Below are 20,584 nucleotides of genomic sequence, written 5' to 3'. Positions count from 1 at the left end.
CGAGTGCTTCCCCTTCACCTCCTTCCTGGATTCCTTCTTCCCCTTGACCTCCTTCCTGGGTTCCTTCTTCTCCTTGATGCTCCTGTCTCTCCTCTTCGATTTGTAAGGAATTTTTGTTGCATTGGGCTACCCCATAATCCAGGAAAATCTCCCCTTGGTCTGTAACTTTATCACATCTTCAAAGTCCCCTTTTGCCAAGTCCAGTGAGATAGTCACAGGGCCTGGGGATTAAGAAGGGGACACCTCTGGGATCCAACCTGATGCCACCAACCTATTCAGTTCAATTCTTCACATCTTGTCTGAATCATCCAAGTTCTTAGTAAATCTATTATAACATCCACTGGCTTGTATGAGTCAACTTCCTTTAAATTAGTTTGCAATGAAGGGACAATTGACTCTATAATGTAATCTTTCTGTTAAATGGCAGCTTTAAGATTAGCCCAGGCCTGGGGTGCCTGGGTGGCTCAGTCGGTTGAGCATCCAACTTCGGCTCAGGTCATGATCTCATGGCTTGTGAGTTCAAGTACCGCATCGAGCTCTGTGCTGACTGCTTGGAGCCTGGAGCCTGCGTTGGCTTCTGGGTCTCCCTCTCTCTCTGTCTAACCATCCTCTCCCCCCCACCCCCCGCACTTGTGCTCTCTCTCTGTCTCTCTCTCAAAAGTAAGTAAACAAACATTAAAAAAAAAAAGATTAGCCCAGGCCTGTGGAAGAGGACAGAAAAAGTCACAGTTCCAAAGGATATGTCTCATATGGGAGCACCACCAAACCTACACCTGAGGAGAGAGGATATGGGTATCTGTTTACTTCCCATGGACCAATCAAGACATCCGTGCATGTGGATCTGTTCTGGAGTGTGACTCATTGGCACAGCTTGCCTCTCACCACAGAAAATAAATTATATAATCATTACAAAGTCCTCCCCCTTGAGCCTGTATAAAATGCATCTGTCTGGGAGTTGCATACTTTTTAAACTAGTTACACTACCTTGATGTACATGACCTAATTATCTATGTGCTCAGGACTTTTTACAAATTGCCTTGTTTGGCAAATCATGGTCCACAGGCCACATCTGGCCAAAAAAGTAAGAATGATTTTTACATTGTTCAGTGCTTGAAAAAATGTCAGGAAAGAGTAACACGTTTCTTTCTCTGACTGACTCATTATAGAGCATAACAGTCTTTAGCTCCATCCACATCACTGCAAAAAGATTTCATTCTTTTTTGTGGCTGAGTCATAATATGCATATATATTTTCTTTTCTTCTTTATCCATTGGTCAGTCAGAGGACTCTTAGGCCATCTCCGTAGCTGGCCTATTGTAGATAATGCTGCTGTAAACACTGGGGTGATTTCACTCATATGTGGAGTTTAAGAAACAAGCAAACAAACAAAAAAAACCAAGCAAAGTGGGAGAAAGAGAGAGAGAGAGACAAACCAAGAAACAGACTCTTGACTCTAGAGGACACACTGATGGTCACCAGAGGGGAGGTGGGTGAGGGCGGGGGACCCAGATGGCAGGGTGAAGGATGCGCTTGTGGTGATGAGCAGAGGTGATGTATGGAAATGCTGAACCACTAGGTTGTACACCTGTAACTAATATTACACTGTATGTTAATTAACTGGAATTTAAATAAAACCTTGAAAACAGGAAAAAAAAAAAGTAACATTTTGTTTAGTAGAAAAATCACATGAGGTGCAGACTTCTGTAAGTGAGGGTGGCTGGAACACGACCAAATCCATGTCATGAGTGCATCTTCACAACGACAACCGAGTCCAACAGCTGCCGTAGAATCCATGTTACTGGGGCGCCTGAGGGGCTCAGTCTGTTAAGCGTCTGACTCCTGATTTCGGCTCAGGTCATGTTGGTGCTCTGTGGAGTCTGCTTGGATTTTCCCTCTCTCTCTTCCTCTGCCCCTCCCTTGCTTGCACACTCTCTCTCAAAAAATAAAATAAATGAATGTTAAAATAAACCGTGTTCTGGCTGCACAGTGTGGAGGTTCCTCAAAAAACGATTGATAGAACTCCCTTATGACCCAGCAATAGCACTGCTAGGGATCTACCCAAGGGATACAGAAATGCTGATACATAGGAGCACATGTACCCCAATGTTCATAGCAGCACTGTCAACAATAGCCAAAACATGGAAAGAGCCTAAATGTCCATCACCTGATGAATAGATCAAGAAGATGTGGTATATATACACAATGGAGTATTACATGGCAATGAGAAAGAATGAAATCTGGCCATTTGTAGCAAAGTGGATGGACCTCGAGGGTGTCATGCTAAGCGAAATAAGTCAGGCAGAGAAGGACAGATACCATATGTTTGCACTCATTGGTCCTACAGCAAAACAGGAGAAACCTAATGGAGGACCAGGGGAGGGGAAGAGGGAAAGAGAGTTGGGGAGAGAGAGGGATGCAAAACATGAGAGACTATTGAATACTGAAAATGAACTGAAGGTTGAAGGGGAAGGGGGAGGGGAAAAGAGGTGGTGGTGATGGAGGAGGGCACTTGTGGGGAAGAGCACTGGGTGTTGTATGGAAATCAATTTGAGAATAAAATATTTAAAAATAAATAAATAAAAATAAAATAAAATAAACCGCATTCCTACTAAACCCTAAAATACGTCTTCACTTTAGAGATGAGGTTTGTTGGTTGACACAAAACTGGCTTTTTTGTGAGTAGGTATTTGAAAAATGTGGGAGGTGGAGAGGGCATTTACTGATGCACATTACTAATGCGGATACACAGCTAAATGTAGTCCCACCCTGCTTTTGAGAGCCAATCGAAAAGAACCTAATTGAGGGGAAAAAATTTGCCTCAACAAATAAACATGAAATTCAGTTGTAAAACTGCCAGTGAGCGAATGTAGGTAAGCAGGGTAGACTGGGTTTTTGAACCCAGAAGTCACTTATCTCGGGCCATTGTCGGTATTAGGCGAAGAGGTAACCTCTTCTAATAGAATCTGTAACAGATGCTCCCGAGGTGGTGGCTGAGAGGAGCCTTCCAACAAAGTAGCCGAAGAATGCCCTGTCTTCTGGGCACAGCTTACCCGCCGTCAGCAGTCAGAACTACACATAGTCAAGCGAATAGGCAGATCCGAGCGGTGTGTTTCCTCTCACAGAAGATTCTTTCAACGGTGACATAAACACTGTTGCAATTGGTTACAGCCAAGGTTTGGCTTTTCATTTTAAACGGATCCTGCATGTTTTTAAACCTGAGAGTTTAACTTGAACACCCTAACATCAGAGAGCCGGACTACGTATTTCATTTCATTCCATGCTGCTTTTCCTCCAGGTTGTGGAAGGGAGGGAAGCGCTCAAGGTGGGAAGGAAATCCTGCGCACCAGCGCGGAGCGCAGCCTCGCCGAGCAGGTGCACGCAGGCCAGCCCACAGAGGGCAGCGCAGATCTGAGCCACAAGCGCATTGCTTAAACCTTTACTGACCGCCGGCACTAATGAGCATCGTTTTGCAAGTAGATTTGGCAACTGAGATGCAAAATAACTCTACGGTGATGCATAACTAGGGGTGACATTAAAATGTGCATTAGGGACATTTACACACGTATCTTGGTCATCTCTTTCAACGCCTCGGTGGACGTGTTTTCAGCTCCAGTTTACACACTGGAAAGTGAAGAATCAGAAAAGAGGAGGTAACGGTCCTACCCCAGCCTGTACGATGTGGCCCCAGGGGCGTTCCCGTCCAAGGATACGTCTCTCCGTGGCCAAAGCTGAGCGTGGCCCTGGGTCTCCAACAGGGAGAGGTTTTAGCACCTGAGAAGACTTTCCTTCTTCATGATGGGAGGTTTTCAGTAGCAGGAAGTCAATGACTCACTTTTTTTCTTCTTCTGACAACTAACCATACAGTGTAAACTAGGAGGGGGGGCTTAAACAGCTCAGCCACAGAGTGTGTCTGATTTTGAAAGATTTAAGTGCGTTTAATACACCACTTTCCCCAAACTCATCTTAAATCTCTTTAACAGGGCTTGTCCCAAGTCCCCTAAATATTGCTCTTCTTCCCGTGAGTGGGGCAGGGCCCTGTCTGAACCTCTGCGGACAGGAGGCTAGAAATACGGGATGCCATCAAGCATGACAAACTGTATTTGAGGGCAAATCAGAATCACAAAGTGTTCAAAGGGCGAAAGGCAGAAGGTTACCATTTGCCTATTTCTTGCCCTTTTGTAAGTATTGAGGATTGAGGTCCTGATAAATAGTAATAACATATCCAAAGATCATCTATACATCATTAATAAAAAAGAATAAAAATGTCAAGTATGGGTGAACGCTTTCACGTCATGAAGGGTAAAATATAGCGCTGATATGTGGGTAGACATGAAATTACCTGAGCCATTTCAAGGTTTCAGCACAGCTAATCCATAATCTCTCTTCTAAGCAGCTCAAAATTGCAACTGTCAGGAGTCAATTTTAAAAGTGGGTTGGAGGGCCGCCTGGGTGGCTCAGTCAACTAAGCGTCCAACTTCGGCTCAGGTCATGATCTCACGGTTTGTGGGTTGAAGCCCCGCTTTGGGCTCTGTGCTGACAGCTCAGAGCCTGCAGCTGCTTCGGATTCTGTGTCTCCCTCTCTCTCTGCCCCTCCCCTGCTCATGCTCTGTCTCTCTATCTCTCTTTCAAAAATAAACATTAATTTTTTAGGTGGGTTTGATAGAGAACATTTGTTCATTGGTTTACAAGGGAGATTTTTTTCTGGTTCTCTTCCAGGCTGACTGGCATGAACCTTCCTTCTCCTGTTATAAGCAGCAAGAACTGGTTACGACTGCATTTCACATCTGACAGCAACCATCGGCGCAAAGGATTTAACGCACAATTTCAAGGTAAGAACTCCCCATTTGATATACAAAAAATAGCAGAAGATACTTTGGTCTTTTCACCCTGAAGTTTCAGGATTCCCTTGCTAGAGATGGAGCGAGAGATATAAGCTTAGGAATACCTTCTAGATCTTTCATGAACAATTAACTTCAGAAATTCTACAAATGATCCTTGCAACTTACTAGTAAAGTTTCTTGCTTTGACAGCATGCAATGTATTTTACTGTTTTGCTTGAATTATTACTAACTTTTAATCAGTAAGTAAATATATTATCATTCATTTTATTTCATTATTTACCTAGCGAGAAAATATCCACAGTCATCCTGTTGATTTCTTTATCCACTCATTAAAAATGGTAAAGCATATAGGCTGCACGAATATGTAAGTGCAACACCATGCCCTTCAGCTGTAAAATATATTTGCAGTACATAAACCCCGCTCCCTGCTTTAATAATTTACATGTAAGTGAACATCAAAAGGAAAAGCATGAGATTTTCCATAGCTGAGTGAAACAAAGCCTATGGTCACTAGTACGTAGGTTTGATTCTGAAACTTCCTCTTGGTAAAGAATTCCTAGTGTTTATACCTGAATAATATAGTGTCGTTGCCCCTGCGTTTTTAATGGTTAATAATTCTTATAAATACCATAAAAAGGATTCAACTTATTAGGAGATCCATTGAAAACAATTCCATTTTGCATCTGCAAATAACAATCACATGAACGTGTCAGAAAGCAAGATGCACTCCCAAGCAAACTTCTCATGCTTCCCCCAAATCATGGCCATGAGCGTATCAGTGAAGGCCACATTCCCTAAACATTAGCCACATGCCAGCCAGGACCCCAAAACGAGAAGATTATAATAAGCCCCCATCCTAGAATCTAGTAGGTCAGAAAGACAGTTTGCAAACAGCTCCCTGAAAGGCAGAATGAAAAGTGGTATCATGCTAGCCTCTCTGGGAGATTTTAGTAATGCTCTGACAAATAGTCTGACTGTGTCCTATCTAAAACACATTTAAAACCCATATGCCTTCATTGTGTCCTTCTGGACACGAGGTAGAAAACTGAGGGCAATTTTCAGGGATGTGTGCACAGATGGTTACAGATGGTGCTGAGGAACACGTGTGGCGGTGTGCTGGCTTTGTCACCGGGGTCCCTGGGGCAGGTGGAACTTCAATGAATTGCCTGACTTAAAAGGCTGGGTCAATTCTGTTTCACCAAAACGTATTTATCCATCATCAGGAGCCTTGCCCATCTCTCATCGTCTTCCGATGCTGCCAGAAAGCTCTTACCTTTATCTTCTTTGATAAAGAAGAAGTGCGCATGCACTGTTTTACAAGAGTCATTACAATTTGTTTCTTTTCCCGGGACCGGGCAAGGCTGATCTCCTTTTCCAGACAGATCGACCTGCCTTTAGATTTTAAGCCCATTTACTATACCTGTAGTCACAGCAGGGGATATGCATAATATATGGTATGAATATATAAAGTGTGGAAGAGCCCGTTGGGTGGTGGGAGGTGGGGTCGCCTGGGGACATGGTGGGTGAGGGTGTGAAGTCCCTCATGCAGTCTTGTAGGGAGTTCATCTGAATTTTGTCTGTATCCGTCCACACCCAAGGCGATATATATCCCTGACTGAGAAAAATCATAAATCAATATTTGGAAGGCAAACGGACCAATAGGTAGGTAGGTTGATCAATAGAGTTGTTCTTAAGCTATTGATTGATCTTCTCCAAAGGTCCTGATCCTGATTAATAGATTGGCATTGAACTACAGAAAATAATTTCTAGGTATCATTCCTCAAACCTGATCAGCAAATTTGGCATCTATACCAGTGATTGAAAGAGAGGCAAAAAACAGAATACCAAATTTGAAGATGGCCCTGATTGGTAGATATAAGTAACATTCTGGTTGGCAGAACATTGCAATAGCTTAGCCATATCAGCCATTGATAAATAAATACGTACATATCAACTATTATAACTACATAACTATATATAACCATACAATTATATATATGTATATTATATATATTAAGGAATGATGAGTAGATACATTGCACATAGTGCAAAGATATAAAAAGATGCAGAAATATAAAAAGGGATGAACATGGCTTGACAGTAATATATTCGAGAACCTGTTCAGACTGATCCTGAAGTTCAACTCCAAGACAGACTGATGTCAGGGAGCTGCCTTATGTTTACTCTCATGAGCACATAGACCTTATTTCAAAGGAGGGCTCATGCCTGAGGCCACGTGTAAGCAGACAGTCTGTGGAAGACAGGGGTCAGTACCAGATGTTTCCCTTTGAGAAGAAAACTAACCAAATGGGGAATATCCAGGATTTTGTCAAGAAACCTTCAAGAGAGGAGCAAGGACCCTCAGAAGGAGGGTGGTAAATGTTATGCAGGAAAGCACTGCATAACATTTATAGAAGTGGAAGCTACAGATAGTCCTTTCTGCTGATTCTAGAACATGCCTGTGGGTCCCCGAAGGAAATCGATGGAGCAAGAGCTCAGGAGGAGATGGGGTCCCCTCTCAAGTCCCCAGCAAGCCACCCTCCTGGCCGTCTCCCTGTATTACTTTGCAGCTGGGAGCATTCGGGTGTTTCATTCCATGGGCCAGTGGGACCTTTCCAGTCCCATGAGGAAAACAGACTGTGTATCTCTGTCTTCCCCATTTTCTCTGCCTAGACTGAACCCCAGGGAGCTCCAATTCATAGCGGACTTTTGTTTCAAGGAAATAACAACAAAACAAAACAAAAACAAAACTCAAGGTTATTACCAACACAACTGAAAAAAGAAAAGCATAGTAGATGAGAAATCCAGAAAACCAGGGCTCCTGGCTGGCTCAGTCGGTTAAGCGTCTAACTTTGCCTCAGGTCATGATCTCAGGGTTTGTGGGTTTAAGCCCCGTGTTGGGCACTGTGCTGACAGCTCAGAGCCTGGAGTCTACTTCAGATTCTGGGTCTCCCTCTCTGTCTCTCTGCCCCTCCCCTAACCACACTGTCTCTCTCTGTCTCAAAAATTAATAAAAAATGTTACAAATAATCTAAAACAAATCCAGAAAACCAATAGTAGAAGAGAAAGCTTACATAGTGTTCACCACAGGCTTTTTAAAATATCTATGTATATATTCCATCAGAGTCTGAATCTTGGATTAGTATGTGGAGGAGGGTACGTTTTTTAAGAAATACACATTTCTATGCTTATGGCATTTTTTTTAAATGACTGCAGTCACATTGATCACTTGTGGTCACTAGCAAGAATCTAAAAATTCCATCAGTATGCTTTGGAGTAAATATGATTCCAAATTATATGCGATACCTATAAAAGATTCTTTGGGATTCTAAGCTGCTAATGAAAGCTTCTGGTGGTGTCTCTCAATGACTTCTCTGTTCAGTAGTGCCATGCCTGAGTAGAATTTTACAACGTGTAAAAACAAAGAATAGCTTCTTTTTAAGTCGGTGCTTTTCTTGGTCAAATAAACAACCATCACTATAACATATTCTTTCTTCTCTTTGTGTCTTTAACTTTCATCTCTACATTCTTTATTCTCTGGATTTTACACTTCGTTCTTTGGCTTTTATCTCTTCAATCATGCAATAAATTATGCCGAAAGTAGTAGTGAGGTTGACTGACAAGAAAAACTGGTTTAAACTTGCCACTCCTAAGATATATTCACTTTTAAAATAGTAACGTGAACAAAGAAATGGCAAATGCAATAAAAGCCACTTGATATATTTGCAATCTGTTGTGTATATATTGGGTTTTCCTGGAAGGACAGATTTATGTAGGACACATTACTTCTTTAAATCAGCTGAAAATTGAGCTCATTCATTATATGTTGCCTCCCTCATTAATTATAATTAAATAAGTGCCTTGTTAGCACAATCAGTCATGTAGACGTTTTCGATGTCTACAAGATGGATTTTTTAAAGATATATTAATATTGAACCACAGATACTACTTTCCTATTGAGTAACAATGTGTGTTGAGCTCTAGTTTTACATATATTTACCCGGCTGTTTATAAAAATACAATTCCCACAAAATGAAACTCTCATTGATTTCTGAAACTGATAAATCGTTTTGACTGTTTGTAATAAAGTCCCAGTTTATACAGAGAACACCAGCCTCATAAATCAAGGGAAAACCTGACCGTGGATTTAAATCTTTTGTGTTGACACAAGTCGTTTGCTTTCTTTTTAGGTGATAGCTCTATCTAACTATTAATTTTACTTTGTATTTAAACTGGGGAGCTTCAGGGGCACTGGGTGACTCAGTTGGTTAAGCCAACTTCAGCTTACGTCATGATCTCACGGTTCGTGAGCTCCAGCCCTGAGCCGGGCTCTGTGTGACAACTCAGAGCCTGGAACCTACTTCAGATTCTGCCTCTGTCTCTCTCTGTCTCTCTGTCTCTCTCTCTCTGCCCTTCCCCCACTCATGCTATCTCTCTCTCTCTCTCAAAAATATATAAACATTAAAAATAAATAAATAAATGGAGAGCTTTATATAAAATGAAAATGTTCGTGTTGTTAGGAATGTATCTTGGAAAACTGGAAACTTCATCTTCTCAGATTAATTCAAATTTGGATGACATTTATGCTTACCCCATGCTCCAAGGTGACTTGATACAATTGCCAAGACTCAACCTGAGAGATGAGAGACATAGATCTTAGTACTGATGTGTCCATCTCTCCCTATAGAATGGCAACTCCGCAAAATAGTAAGGACTGTAATCTAGAACCCAGAAGGCACTCAATCAATATATGTTGAAAGAAAGAAGGAAATTGGCTGCTGATATCCTTCCCGAATCCTCAGGGAACTCTGCTGGGCAGAAGTAGTGAGATGCCCTATAGGGGGCGCTCTTGCTCACTTCTATGACATGGATACTGTCTACTTTTCCAAGGGGACATTTCAGGTAGGTAGGAAGGGATAGATCACGTTTTAATCAGGTAAGTCAGCTGAAGGGCACGTGGGTGGCTCGGTCGGTTGAGCATCTGATTCGGCTCAGGTCATGATCTCAGTCAGGGTTTGAGTTCGAGCCCCACATAGTCAGTGCAGAGCCCGCCTCATAGCCTTCTGTCTCTGCCCCTCCCCCACTCATGCTTTCTCTCTCAAAAACATAAACATTATAAAAAGATTAGCTAGCAAAATCTTTTTTTTTTTTTGGCTTATAACAACAGAAATTTATTGTCTCACAATTCTAGAGGCTAGAAGTCCACAATCAGGGTGTCAGCAGTGCCAGGGAGGAATCCTTCCTTGTCTCTTCTAGCTTCTGGTGTTTGCTAGCAATCTTTGGCTTTCTGGAAAAATCTAATTTCATAAGCTCTAACACATTCCTAAAACCTCTAAGCCTCTAGAAGGGAAGTCTCTAATAAATATAATTTCACTCAAATCAGATACACGACCACTTACAGTAAATACATATGTTAAAGTCTCTGGAAAACAAAGATTCTTACAAAATGCCAACTCTAGTCGTTGAAAAACCCTAAGACGATGCCAGTCTCTGGGTTCCAAGCTGCCGATTCTTGGCCACTTTTCCCTTAGGTACTTTCTGCCTTGTGTTCCTTGCTGGCTTCCTCCATAAAATAAGAATAACAACATCTCCCCCACAGAACGCTTGAAGAGAGCCAGGAGAACGAGTACAAAGTATGACTAGAGCTCTGTAAGCCGCACTGAAGCAAGAGCTATTTTAAAACTCGCCAATGGGCAGACACTGTTGGCAGAAATTTCAGTGGTGTGCTCCCCTCTGGGCAGCTGTTTCACTGGGAGGCTGAGCCCAGGCATTCTCTGCGACCCGTCCCCTCGCTCCAGCTATGAGCTCGGAAGAAAGGAGTACACACGTGCAACAGAAGGCGGGTGTGGAGAGCGTACACAGATGCCTTATCCATAATTGTCGGGGCTGCGACCTTGGACATGACCTAAGTGTCCATCAGCAGTACATCAAATTAAGAAATTAGAGGGGCGCCTGGGGGGCTCAGTCGGTTAAGCATCCGACATCGGCTCAGGTCAGATCTCACATTTGTGGGTTCGAGCCCCGCATCAGGCTCTGTGCTGACAGCTAGCTCAGAGCCGGGAGCCTGCTTCCGGTTCTGTGTCTCCTTCTCTCTCCGCCCCTCCCCCACTCATGCTCTGTCTGTCTGTCTGTCTCTCTCTCTCTCAAAAACAAATAAACATTAAAAATATTTTAAAGAAATTATATATATCCAGACAGCAAGATACTAGACAAAAATGAAAAAGAAAAAAGTCCGATTACCTCCACGTGCCACACGAGTGAATCCCACAGACATAATATTGAACGGAAGAACCCAGTTACAGGAGTGTGCATAGCGCACTGCCCATATAAATAAATCAGATAATATAAATAGTATTTCAGGGATATATACATATAAAATTTAGGAATCTAAAACCGACATATTTACCTGGGTGTTCATTACTAAAAAATATTTTACTCTGTGGAGGTGTGTAATATAATCTTAAAAATGATTAGAACAATCCCTTTCCAAGAAAATGGCAAACTCTTTAGAATTCTCTCACAAACAGAACTAGGCAAAAAAAAAATACTTAGAGAACCCCTACTCAATGCCATGGTGCAACTGAATGTCAAAATTAGAAGGCCCATCGCACACACAAGGATGGAGGACAGTAAGGGATGCGCCCGCACCACACAGCTTGCAAATGGTGGGCAGTTCAGGAAGTAAATAGAAGTTTCCGTTCTTTCTTTTCAATGCCATCCTTTCCAATCCTATTTTCACAATTGACTTCATGCACCGCTTTACAAGTTCCAATCAGAACATCTTTTTTGGGGAGCAGTGATTTATTCCTGTAAAACAGAAATTCCAGTGAAGAAAGCAACACCGTGGAACAGCTCTAAGTTAGTGACCGCGTTATCTATTTTCTCAGGGTGAGCTATTCCAAGCAGAAAACTGGCAGACCACTGGAGGGACAGGTGCAGCAATGATGGAAGGGGGTGGGCAGAATCATAAATCTGGGACATGAGGCACTGAATAAGAGAAGGAGCAATCGTATTCAGAAAGAATAAGTGTGTGTGTGTGTGTGTGTGTGTGTGTGTGTGTGTGAGAGAGAGAGAGAGAGAGAGAGACTACAGGACAATATGTAGATAGATACACAATTCTGAAGAGAAAAGAAAATGAAAAATTAGAGCAAGGGAACAGTTTCACAGCATAGCTAAGGGCAGCCCCGACTGTCAGAAAGGCATCCTGGCAGGTGCCACACTGCGGTGGCTCAGGCACCTTGGGAAATGAGGAAGTCACTCTGTCCACAGTCTGAGTTCTGCCCCCTTCCCTTTGACTGTGAGGTTGACTGTGCAGCTGAGAGAGAACAGGGGTTGGAGGTAGGAGGGATGGGTAACTGGAGAGATGTCACTCTAGACATACAGATGTCCTATGTAGCAAGGTCTCTTTCCTGCCCCAAGAATGGGGAGAAGAACAGTGTTCGCTCATACACAGAGGTGGAGAGTAAAGAGCTAATACATTTGAGGCGTCTAGCACAGTGCCCAGAATGGGCCCCCATGTGTCTCATAAACTTGGGTTTGTAATCTCAATCTGGGGAAATACCTGGGCTAACCTGTCGATCTGTGTCACGGAGTTCGCATGAAAAACCCAAGAAGTGCTTTGCAGGATTGGGTTACCTTCACAAACTTCCTAGAACTTCTTAGAGTGATTTTCAGTTCCCAACTGCTTTGTCTCTTACTTCCCTGCTTCCCTCTTTCTTTTACACTACCTCACTCACCCAAGTCAGATGACCATTCTTTGGAACGCCACCTCAAGTCATTTGAAATTAGATTTTATCTAGCTCCCTTATTGGATACCTGCAATGTGGGTGCACTGGGACAGGGGCATGGAACCAAACATGACAAGTCATGTTTCAGCCCCCGGATTCCAGGGAAGAAGTCAGGGAGACCCATAAACTGATGATTCCAACACATCATGGGAGAGGGTATGCGCAAAATGCCCTAGAATTTGAAAGACGTGCCTCATCGGACTTGGCAGGGAGCAGAGGGTATTTGCAGGAGGTTTCCTAGAGGAGAGGGTGTCTGGATTGTGTTCAGGTTTCCAGGAGAGAGGGAGGAGGGGGTTCTGAGTAAGAGAAAAGTGTGAGGAGACCCAGAATAGCACAACGTGCTATGGGGTGTTCGGGTCCCTGCAAATATTGATGGTTCAATATTGAAGTGTGAAGGGAGTCGGGCAGAGCAATGAGAAATAAAGCTGGGGAGCATAGCGGGATCTTGGAGGGATTTTATGCTATCCTTAAAAACTTAACCGTGCTGTGGGTAAACAAGAAAGACCACTGAAGTGTTTGAGCAGAGGGAAAATGGAGAACAATGCACACAATTTTATGGGCAGTGCAGCTGGTAAGTTCCCCTTTGTTGGCATGCAGGTAGTGCCCAGGGATATCTTTGAAAGAAGGACCATGTACTGGAACATTCTAAGACAGTGAGCATAGGAACAAAGCCTGTCCCTAGGTCATCATGTTTAAAGAAGAGGAACAGTGTTGCTGAGGTGCATGACTTTGCCCTTCAGCAAATTTGATCCCTAAAGGGATCTAATGTCCTTCAGTAAAAGGCTGAGCCACAGTCAGATTTAATGAATTAATGTATTTGAGAGAGAGTGTGTCCATCAGAAGTGTGTGTATGTGTGTGTTTGGTGGTGACGGTCTTAGAAACTTCTTCAGAGCCCAGTGAACTGGGCTCTAGACAAGACGATGATGTGAAGCCTGGTGGGACCGATTCCCAGGGTCAGCAACAGCAGTCTGATTGTACCCCAGATTTTTTCTGGGGACACATGAGGGGCTCAGTATTCCAACAGTCATGGTGTGCCCAGTGGGTACCAGCGAGCCCCTGTTTACAGTAGTGGTCAACAGAGGGAAGGCCTCTTCTCCCATGGAGAAGACCTTCTGGAGAGGGTGAGACGGAGGACCCATCAAACAAGTCAGGAAGACAGCAACTGGCAATGGCAGGGCGGGACATGTTATCACTCAGTCAGAAACATCCTTCTGCATGTCCGCTCTCAAGCCAAGATCCGAATGGATTGTGTAGGTCAGGAAGAAGACAAAGCAGACAGAGAACACAGGGAGTCCCAGAGGGAGGAGGAGCGCAGAAGAAGGAACATGCCGAGGTGTGGAAAAGCTCAAGAGATGGGGCAAATTCCTTCAAGGAGGGAAGATGGCATTTAGGTTAAGTACAAGGTGAGACTCAGAATGTATGGATGAGGAAGTGATGTGACCTGATTTCCTTTTTGAACTTATCATTTGAGTTTTCTGTAGAGAATGCAATTCTAGACTTTAATATTCTGTCCCTTTGAAGAGTTATGGCATTCCTTACAAATTAATAAATGATCGTGGTGGTCCTTACTGCCTTCTCTCTTGTCTTGGTTACTTGGCCACATCCTGAGATCAGAACGTGTCACAGTGCTAGAAAATCATGCTTTCTGGTCTACAGTGGTGAGGGCGCATCTGACCTTCAGGGCCTGGAGGGCTGGCGTCCTGGCTCAGGGGATATGCAGATTTAATGCTCTCATTTGTCCAAGCTGCCATTTGGCCGAAAATCTTTACCTACTTCACAGTGTGATCCGGGACTGGTTGCACAATGAGTTTGTAGACACGTCCCACTTACGCTGTAAAAGAGAGTAAATAAAACAGCTATGATTTTGTGTGTCTCTCAGTATATTAAAAAACCCTAATGGTAAAAATTCATTCTGAACAGATGTTTGGTGTCTACTAAGCATAGAATGAAGAGCATGTGTTAAAATTTCAGTAGTTATTATTTTGGTGAAACACTGGGAGTAATACCTCACTAAGTTGAAATAAGAGAACATATTTCTTAAGGAAAGTATGCAATTTTATTCATCAGAGATGTTAAATTAATAGATAGAGTTCTCACCTTGAGGCAGCCCTAATGGAGTAAATGAACTTTTGAGTTAGTTCCAGACTTTTGATTTAAATCCATGCATTTTCATGTATCGATTTATTTAAAGTTATGTTGGAAATATTAATGCATGATCAATCTTAGTCATTGTGTAACAAACCACTTACACCAGAAGCTTTCTTTTTCTACACTTCAGAATGTGGTTCATCCTGGAAACGGGAAGCCAACAATGCTACTCAGTAAATCGCAGCCATTGAAAACACTAATACATGGCAACTGCACGTGGGTGTCAAGTTCTTATGCGCAAAGAATAGAAAAGCTTAGGAGGGTTATTATTCCCTTGGTCAACTGTATTTCTACAGTTTCTGCGTCTGTGATGTTAAGATGGAAATCGTTCTGGCTTTCAGTTCAACCAACCCGTAGCTGTACTCATGCTTCCCGCTTTGTCTCTGGCTGGGGGTTGGATCACTCACATTTGCAGACCGCATTTAGTGTTTATACACGAAATGTGCGTATCTGCATCCTGCAGGAAACATACGCTTCAGAAGCTAAGACAGCACAGTGTGCGTTGCCCATATCAGGGGACGTCACCCCAAGTTGCCAGGAGTTACCTGGAGCAGGTAGCCTCATCCTGTGATCCCTTCCCTGCAAGCGCTCCAGACCGTCCCCCCAGAGCAGCTAGCGCGTGGCACATAGGGCCACCGGGCTCGGTTAGAGCTGCAGGAAGCCAGCCAGCTGCAGAGAGGACAAGTCACACTGCTTGTTCTCTTAGTCACCTGGGTCGGATTATTCAGGCTGAACAGCCAAGCAGGGGCTCAGTCAATGCACTCAGTCACCCAGGGTGAGCCCTCAGCACGGGCGCAGATGGGAGTGCCCACCGGGTGTGGAAGCAGCCAGCCGGGAGGATGGTGTGGTGGCCCCTGGATTGGGGCCGGTACAGATCACACTGCGCTTCCCTCGGATTCCAAGGTGCTCATCAGAAAGTCCTTTCTTTCCCACAGCAATTCCCAGGAGGTTTCTTCGAGGGCCCCTTGGGTCTGGGAAACTTTGAGTGGTGGTTTCTAAAGACTCAGAAGCTTCCTGCCAGTGTCTTTGTACAGCTGAGCACCGTGACCATCACCATTGGAAGGGCTGTGTATTTTCACTCCATGAGGGATGTGAAGTTAACTTTTGACCATGACATTGCATACAACTGATTAACCCAAGAATATATACATTTATCGATATGCATATAATTACATATACATATATATATAATTAACCAAAGAATATATATCATATAAAGTATAGAGTTCTAACTGTTTTCCTATAGTTATTTTGAAATTTGCTTTGAAACTAACAGGAACTTAGTTTTCTCCAGACATATATCCATGGCTGTGATTCAGCTCGTCTGTCCATATGTATTGTGGAAATACTGACTTACAAATCATCTGCATCAGGTGATAAATAGCCAAGGCCTATTTATCTGAATAGCATCCTGAATGTCCTCACCCTGCCTGCACTGGGCTCTCCTGCACAATGCTTCAGCATTAGCTCACAAAATTCCTTAAAGATTTAAGCTCTAGTACAATAGTCAGCTTCAAACCTGCCAAGATTGAATCATGCCTGTGATATCCTAGGTGCTCAATACATTAAAAAATTTTTTTAATGTTTTATTTTTGAGAGAAGGAGAGAGAGAGAGAGAGAGAGAGAGAGAGAGAGAGAGAGAGAGACAGCGTGAACAGGAGAGGGTCAGAGAGAGAGGGAGACACAAAATCCAAAGACACACTCCAGGCTCTGAGCTGTCAGCACAGAGCCCGATGTGGGGCTCAAACCCACAAACCATGAGATCATGACCTGAGCCAAAGTTGGACACTCAACCAACTGAGCCACCCAGGTGTCCCAATACTCAAAACATTGTAAAAAGTCATCCCTGAACATATTCATAAGAGCTATATGTGACCAGCTATGTGGGACTATTTATTGAACCCACCATTCAGTTCTATAGAAACATGCAGCAAAACAAATATGGACGTCCTTCTTTCCGGAGAAACATACACCAAGCCTCTAGAGGACTTACGTTAGTACATGTATCTAAGTCACTTACTCTTCTTCAGTGTCAATTCAGTGGTAACTATCTTTGGCTGGGTTTTTTTTGTTGTTGTTCTTTTTTGTCTGTTGGTTGTTTGGTTTGGTTTGGTTAGTTTTTTTCTCCAAAAATTAAAAACAAAACAAAAACCCAAAACTTCCAAGTTAAATCTTATCCTGGTAGAAAAGCCCTTATACTTCCCAAGCCTGGGGCTCACATCTGGTCATGCGGGGTCCCTGTGTGGCATGCCCCTGTAGCTCCCAGGACATACAACACACAGAGCAGACACTGGAGTTCTCGAGGGTATGTCTCCAGCCCCCTCTCCCAACTCCTCTTTCAGCCCACGCAGCAGGCACCCCACGCTCCTCTATGATCACAGTCCCTGCACCGGGACGCACCACCTGGTCCCCACCCGGCCCTGCGTTCCCACCAGCACTGCAGCCCCCCAGTCTTCTCTCCCTTCCTCTTCAGAGAAGCCTCCCCAGCCTCCCTCAGCAGCACTGATCACACACCTGCACGCACCTGCACAGCACTTAGCCTTTTCTTATGACTTTTGTTCTGAGCTTTATTGAGGTTTAATTGACAAAATTATACAAACGTATGCAAAGCCTGCTAGATGATGACCTATTGGCCCAGTATGGAAGGACCTCCCCCATCACACTAATGAACACACCCATCACCTCACACACTCATCTTGTTGTTGTTTCTCTACGATGAAAACGTGTAAGTTCCGCTCTCTTAGCAAATGTCAGGTGCACGATAGAATGCTGTCATCTGCAGTCACCAGGGCGCACGTTAGGTCCTTAGACCGTATTCCTCCTGTGGCTGAGAGGTCGTCTGCCAACCTCTTCTGACATCCTCCACCCCCAGCCCGGAAGCCACTCTTCTATTGTCTACTCTCCATTTCTGAGTTTGGTGATTGATTGATTTTTACATATACACATCACACACTTGCTCACTGTGAGTGAGGAGAGTAAGGTAGTTGTTTCGGTTTTGGTTTTGTTTCTTAAGAGTGGAAGCACATTGTCTGCTGTCTCCAGCGCTCAACAGAGTGAACTTCGGGGATAGCCTGCACTTGATGTTTGCCGAACGAGCAGTTGAAGCCTGAGCAAACCAAAGGCACCTGGGAGGGGTACACTACCGTGCATCCATTTAAACGGTAGCATGGCCTAGGGGACAGAGGGTGGCACATGGAGTCTGAAGCCTGCTGTGAGCTTGGCCAAGTCTCTTAGCTTCTGCACATGTCTGTTTATTCGTCCACAAAACAGTGCTCACCACAGCTGCCTTGCAGGAATACCGCGGAGCTCGAATGGGGAAGCCCACGAGCGCCGAGCTGGAATGGGGCACAGATCTGATTGCTTTAGCGATCAGCGGCTGGCACCATGACTCCTTTCTCTCTGATCCTTCACAAGCACCTCAGGAGAGCCTAGACCTGAGTAGTGACCCTGAGGGTGGGCGAGCAGGACAGACCACTGCTCTGTTACCTTCACGGCCACAGAAGCCAGAGTGGAGGCTGTGAGCTTCTTACGGGGAAGCACACAGGGTCTCTGGGGAATGTGTCACTACTGTGCTGTCCCATAACATCCTCAGGTGCTGGTTTCCTTGTCACATAATCTTCCAGCCCCTTCTGACCCTGGACGCATGTAGTTCTAGATGGCAGCTGCCGGGGTGGTGGCTATGTGAACCCTCTGATGGGGGTGATTACTTCACAACGCAAACATATATCAACACATCAGGCTGCACACCTTAAATACATGCAATTTTTCTCTGTCAGTGATACCTCAATAAAGCTGGGTTTGGGGATAAAGATAAACAGAAAGAACAAACATAGAAGTTGGACAAATATAGACCAAAGGGCATTTTTTTTTTCTAATCCTAAGTACTTGTGTTCCTTCTCACTATCAGCTGATTGTGCTTACAGACTTTTGTTACCTTTATGTTAAGACTGCCCAGAGGATCCAATGCATTTTTTCTAATCCACTACAAACACAATGTGAAATAGATATGTGCATAGGCAACATCCTTTTCATTATTACCTTTTTCCAGAAAATTATAATACTTATCCCTGGCCAATAAATAATTGACTCAACTTTAGAACCATAACCTAATCAAAATTGGAGGTTTCTCTGACATATTATTGTCCACAGGTTGAAGCAGTTGTGAAGACCATCATTTCCCCTCTTTCCTCAATTTCACAATTTCATCGTTATCAGCCTTGGCTGTATAATAGGGACAGCTGGAAGCTTCTAGAATGCACCCAGAGATTGTGATTTTCATGATTTAGGCTGTAGGCCAATATGGCTGCTTTCTGGGTGACGCCAATGTGGACCCAGAGTTAGCAGAATGTGTAAGCGGCCCCACAGAGTTTGAATACAAGCATCCCCTCTTACTCCTGGGGGTGTTTCAAGACCCCGGCAGGCACAGAAGGAGACCAACAATAACTCATAATTAAATAGAACAGTTATAATAGACGGTAATGAAAACTATGTGAATGCGGTCTCTCTCTAATGTCCTGTACTCACCCTTCTTCTTGGGATGATGGGAGGTAAATTGCCAACGAGGTGAGAGGCAGCGAGGTGAAGGGTGCAGACCTTGTGATCGAGTGTCAGGCTAAGACTGGCCCCGGATGCCGTGTCAGGAGGAGGATCGTCTGAATCCAGACCAGGCTCAGGCGGTGACTGAGACCAGAGAAGGCAAAGCCCCAGATAAGGGGACTGCAGTTCTAAGTTTGCAGTTTCCTTCACCACCAGTAACCGCCAATGCTTTAAAAGATGATGGCAATTGCATAATATTTTGTAATTCAAAATTTAAGTATTTAACTCATCCACTTAAAAAAAAAATCCCATATATTGGACATTGCCTTGGTACGGGTCGGAATGAATGCACAGATGACAAATCTACTCGATAGTGGCAAAAAAAAAAAAACCCAACAAAGTGGATTATTCATCTTATCTCTTATTTGCTTAATAACTTAGTACAGATGGCAGCGCAAGTACATGTTACTTATGAATTATTTTGATATTTTCTTAATGTTTTAAAATCATCTAATATAGTCCTACAAACTCTCATCTTCATTGTTTTATGCTTTATTCTTTAAAATGACTTAAAAATAAAAAAATATATTTGTTAATTCAACCTTTAACACAAAGGTATGAAAATGGATATTTTTCTCAAAATTATTTTTGAAAATGTTCTCTTCTTTGTTCAAAGTATTTTCTCTTATCTAAGTAATCTTTAACAACAAGACCAAATTTCTAAAATAGGTTACTCTTAATGAATGCCAGTGTTAACTTCAAACCTGTGTTAATTGCTACCACAAATTTAAATAAATATGGTATCCAAATGAAAACAAGCATACATTGAAAATCTAATTTAACAAAACCAAATAAAATAAAATAAAATCTAATTTAACTTGGTAACTTGAACATAATATACATTTACAAAATCCTTTTTGTCATATGATAAATATAGATTGTGTAAATATATGTAGTTAAAGCACAGAACATAAAAAGAACTCACTGTCTCTGCCTCAGGAGTTTATAATTTAATTAGTAGCTCTCAATATATATTTGGGTCAGATTCCCTACTGAAATTTTTTTTTTTCACAAACTTAAGAAACTTTTTATTTTTTATTTTTTTCCATAATATTTTATTGTCAAATTGTTTTCCAAACAACACCCAGTGCTCTTCCCCTCAAGTGCCCTCCACCATCACCACCACCTGTCTTCCCCCCTCTCCCCTCCCCTCCAACCCTCAGTTCATTCTCAGCTTTCAATAGTCTCTCAAGTTCTGCCTCCCTCTCTCT

At 43.2% G+C, this 20,584-nt stretch overlaps 1 protein-coding gene across 1 annotated transcript in view; it reads left to right on the top strand.

Moving 5' to 3' along the window:
* Positions 1–20,584, top strand: part of CSMD1 (CUB and Sushi multiple domains 1) — a 1,512,254-nt gene that overhangs the window by 857,052 nt on the left and 634,618 nt on the right. Inside the window, exon 6 of the mRNA XM_029933196.1 lies at positions 4,717–4,829. Coding sequence (XP_029789056.1) covers positions 4,717–4,829 — 113 coding nt within the window. The remainder of the gene's footprint in view (positions 1–4,716; positions 4,830–20,584) is intronic.

The sequence above is a fragment of the Suricata suricatta genome, chromosome 1 (genome assembly GCF_006229205.1).
Source record: "Suricata suricatta isolate VVHF042 chromosome 1, meerkat_22Aug2017_6uvM2_HiC, whole genome shotgun sequence".
NCBI classification, from domain to species: Eukaryota; Metazoa; Chordata; class Mammalia; order Carnivora; family Herpestidae; genus Suricata; species Suricata suricatta.
Note: the sequence above shows the minus strand (reverse complement) of the source record. Positions and strands in the feature narration are given on the sequence as shown.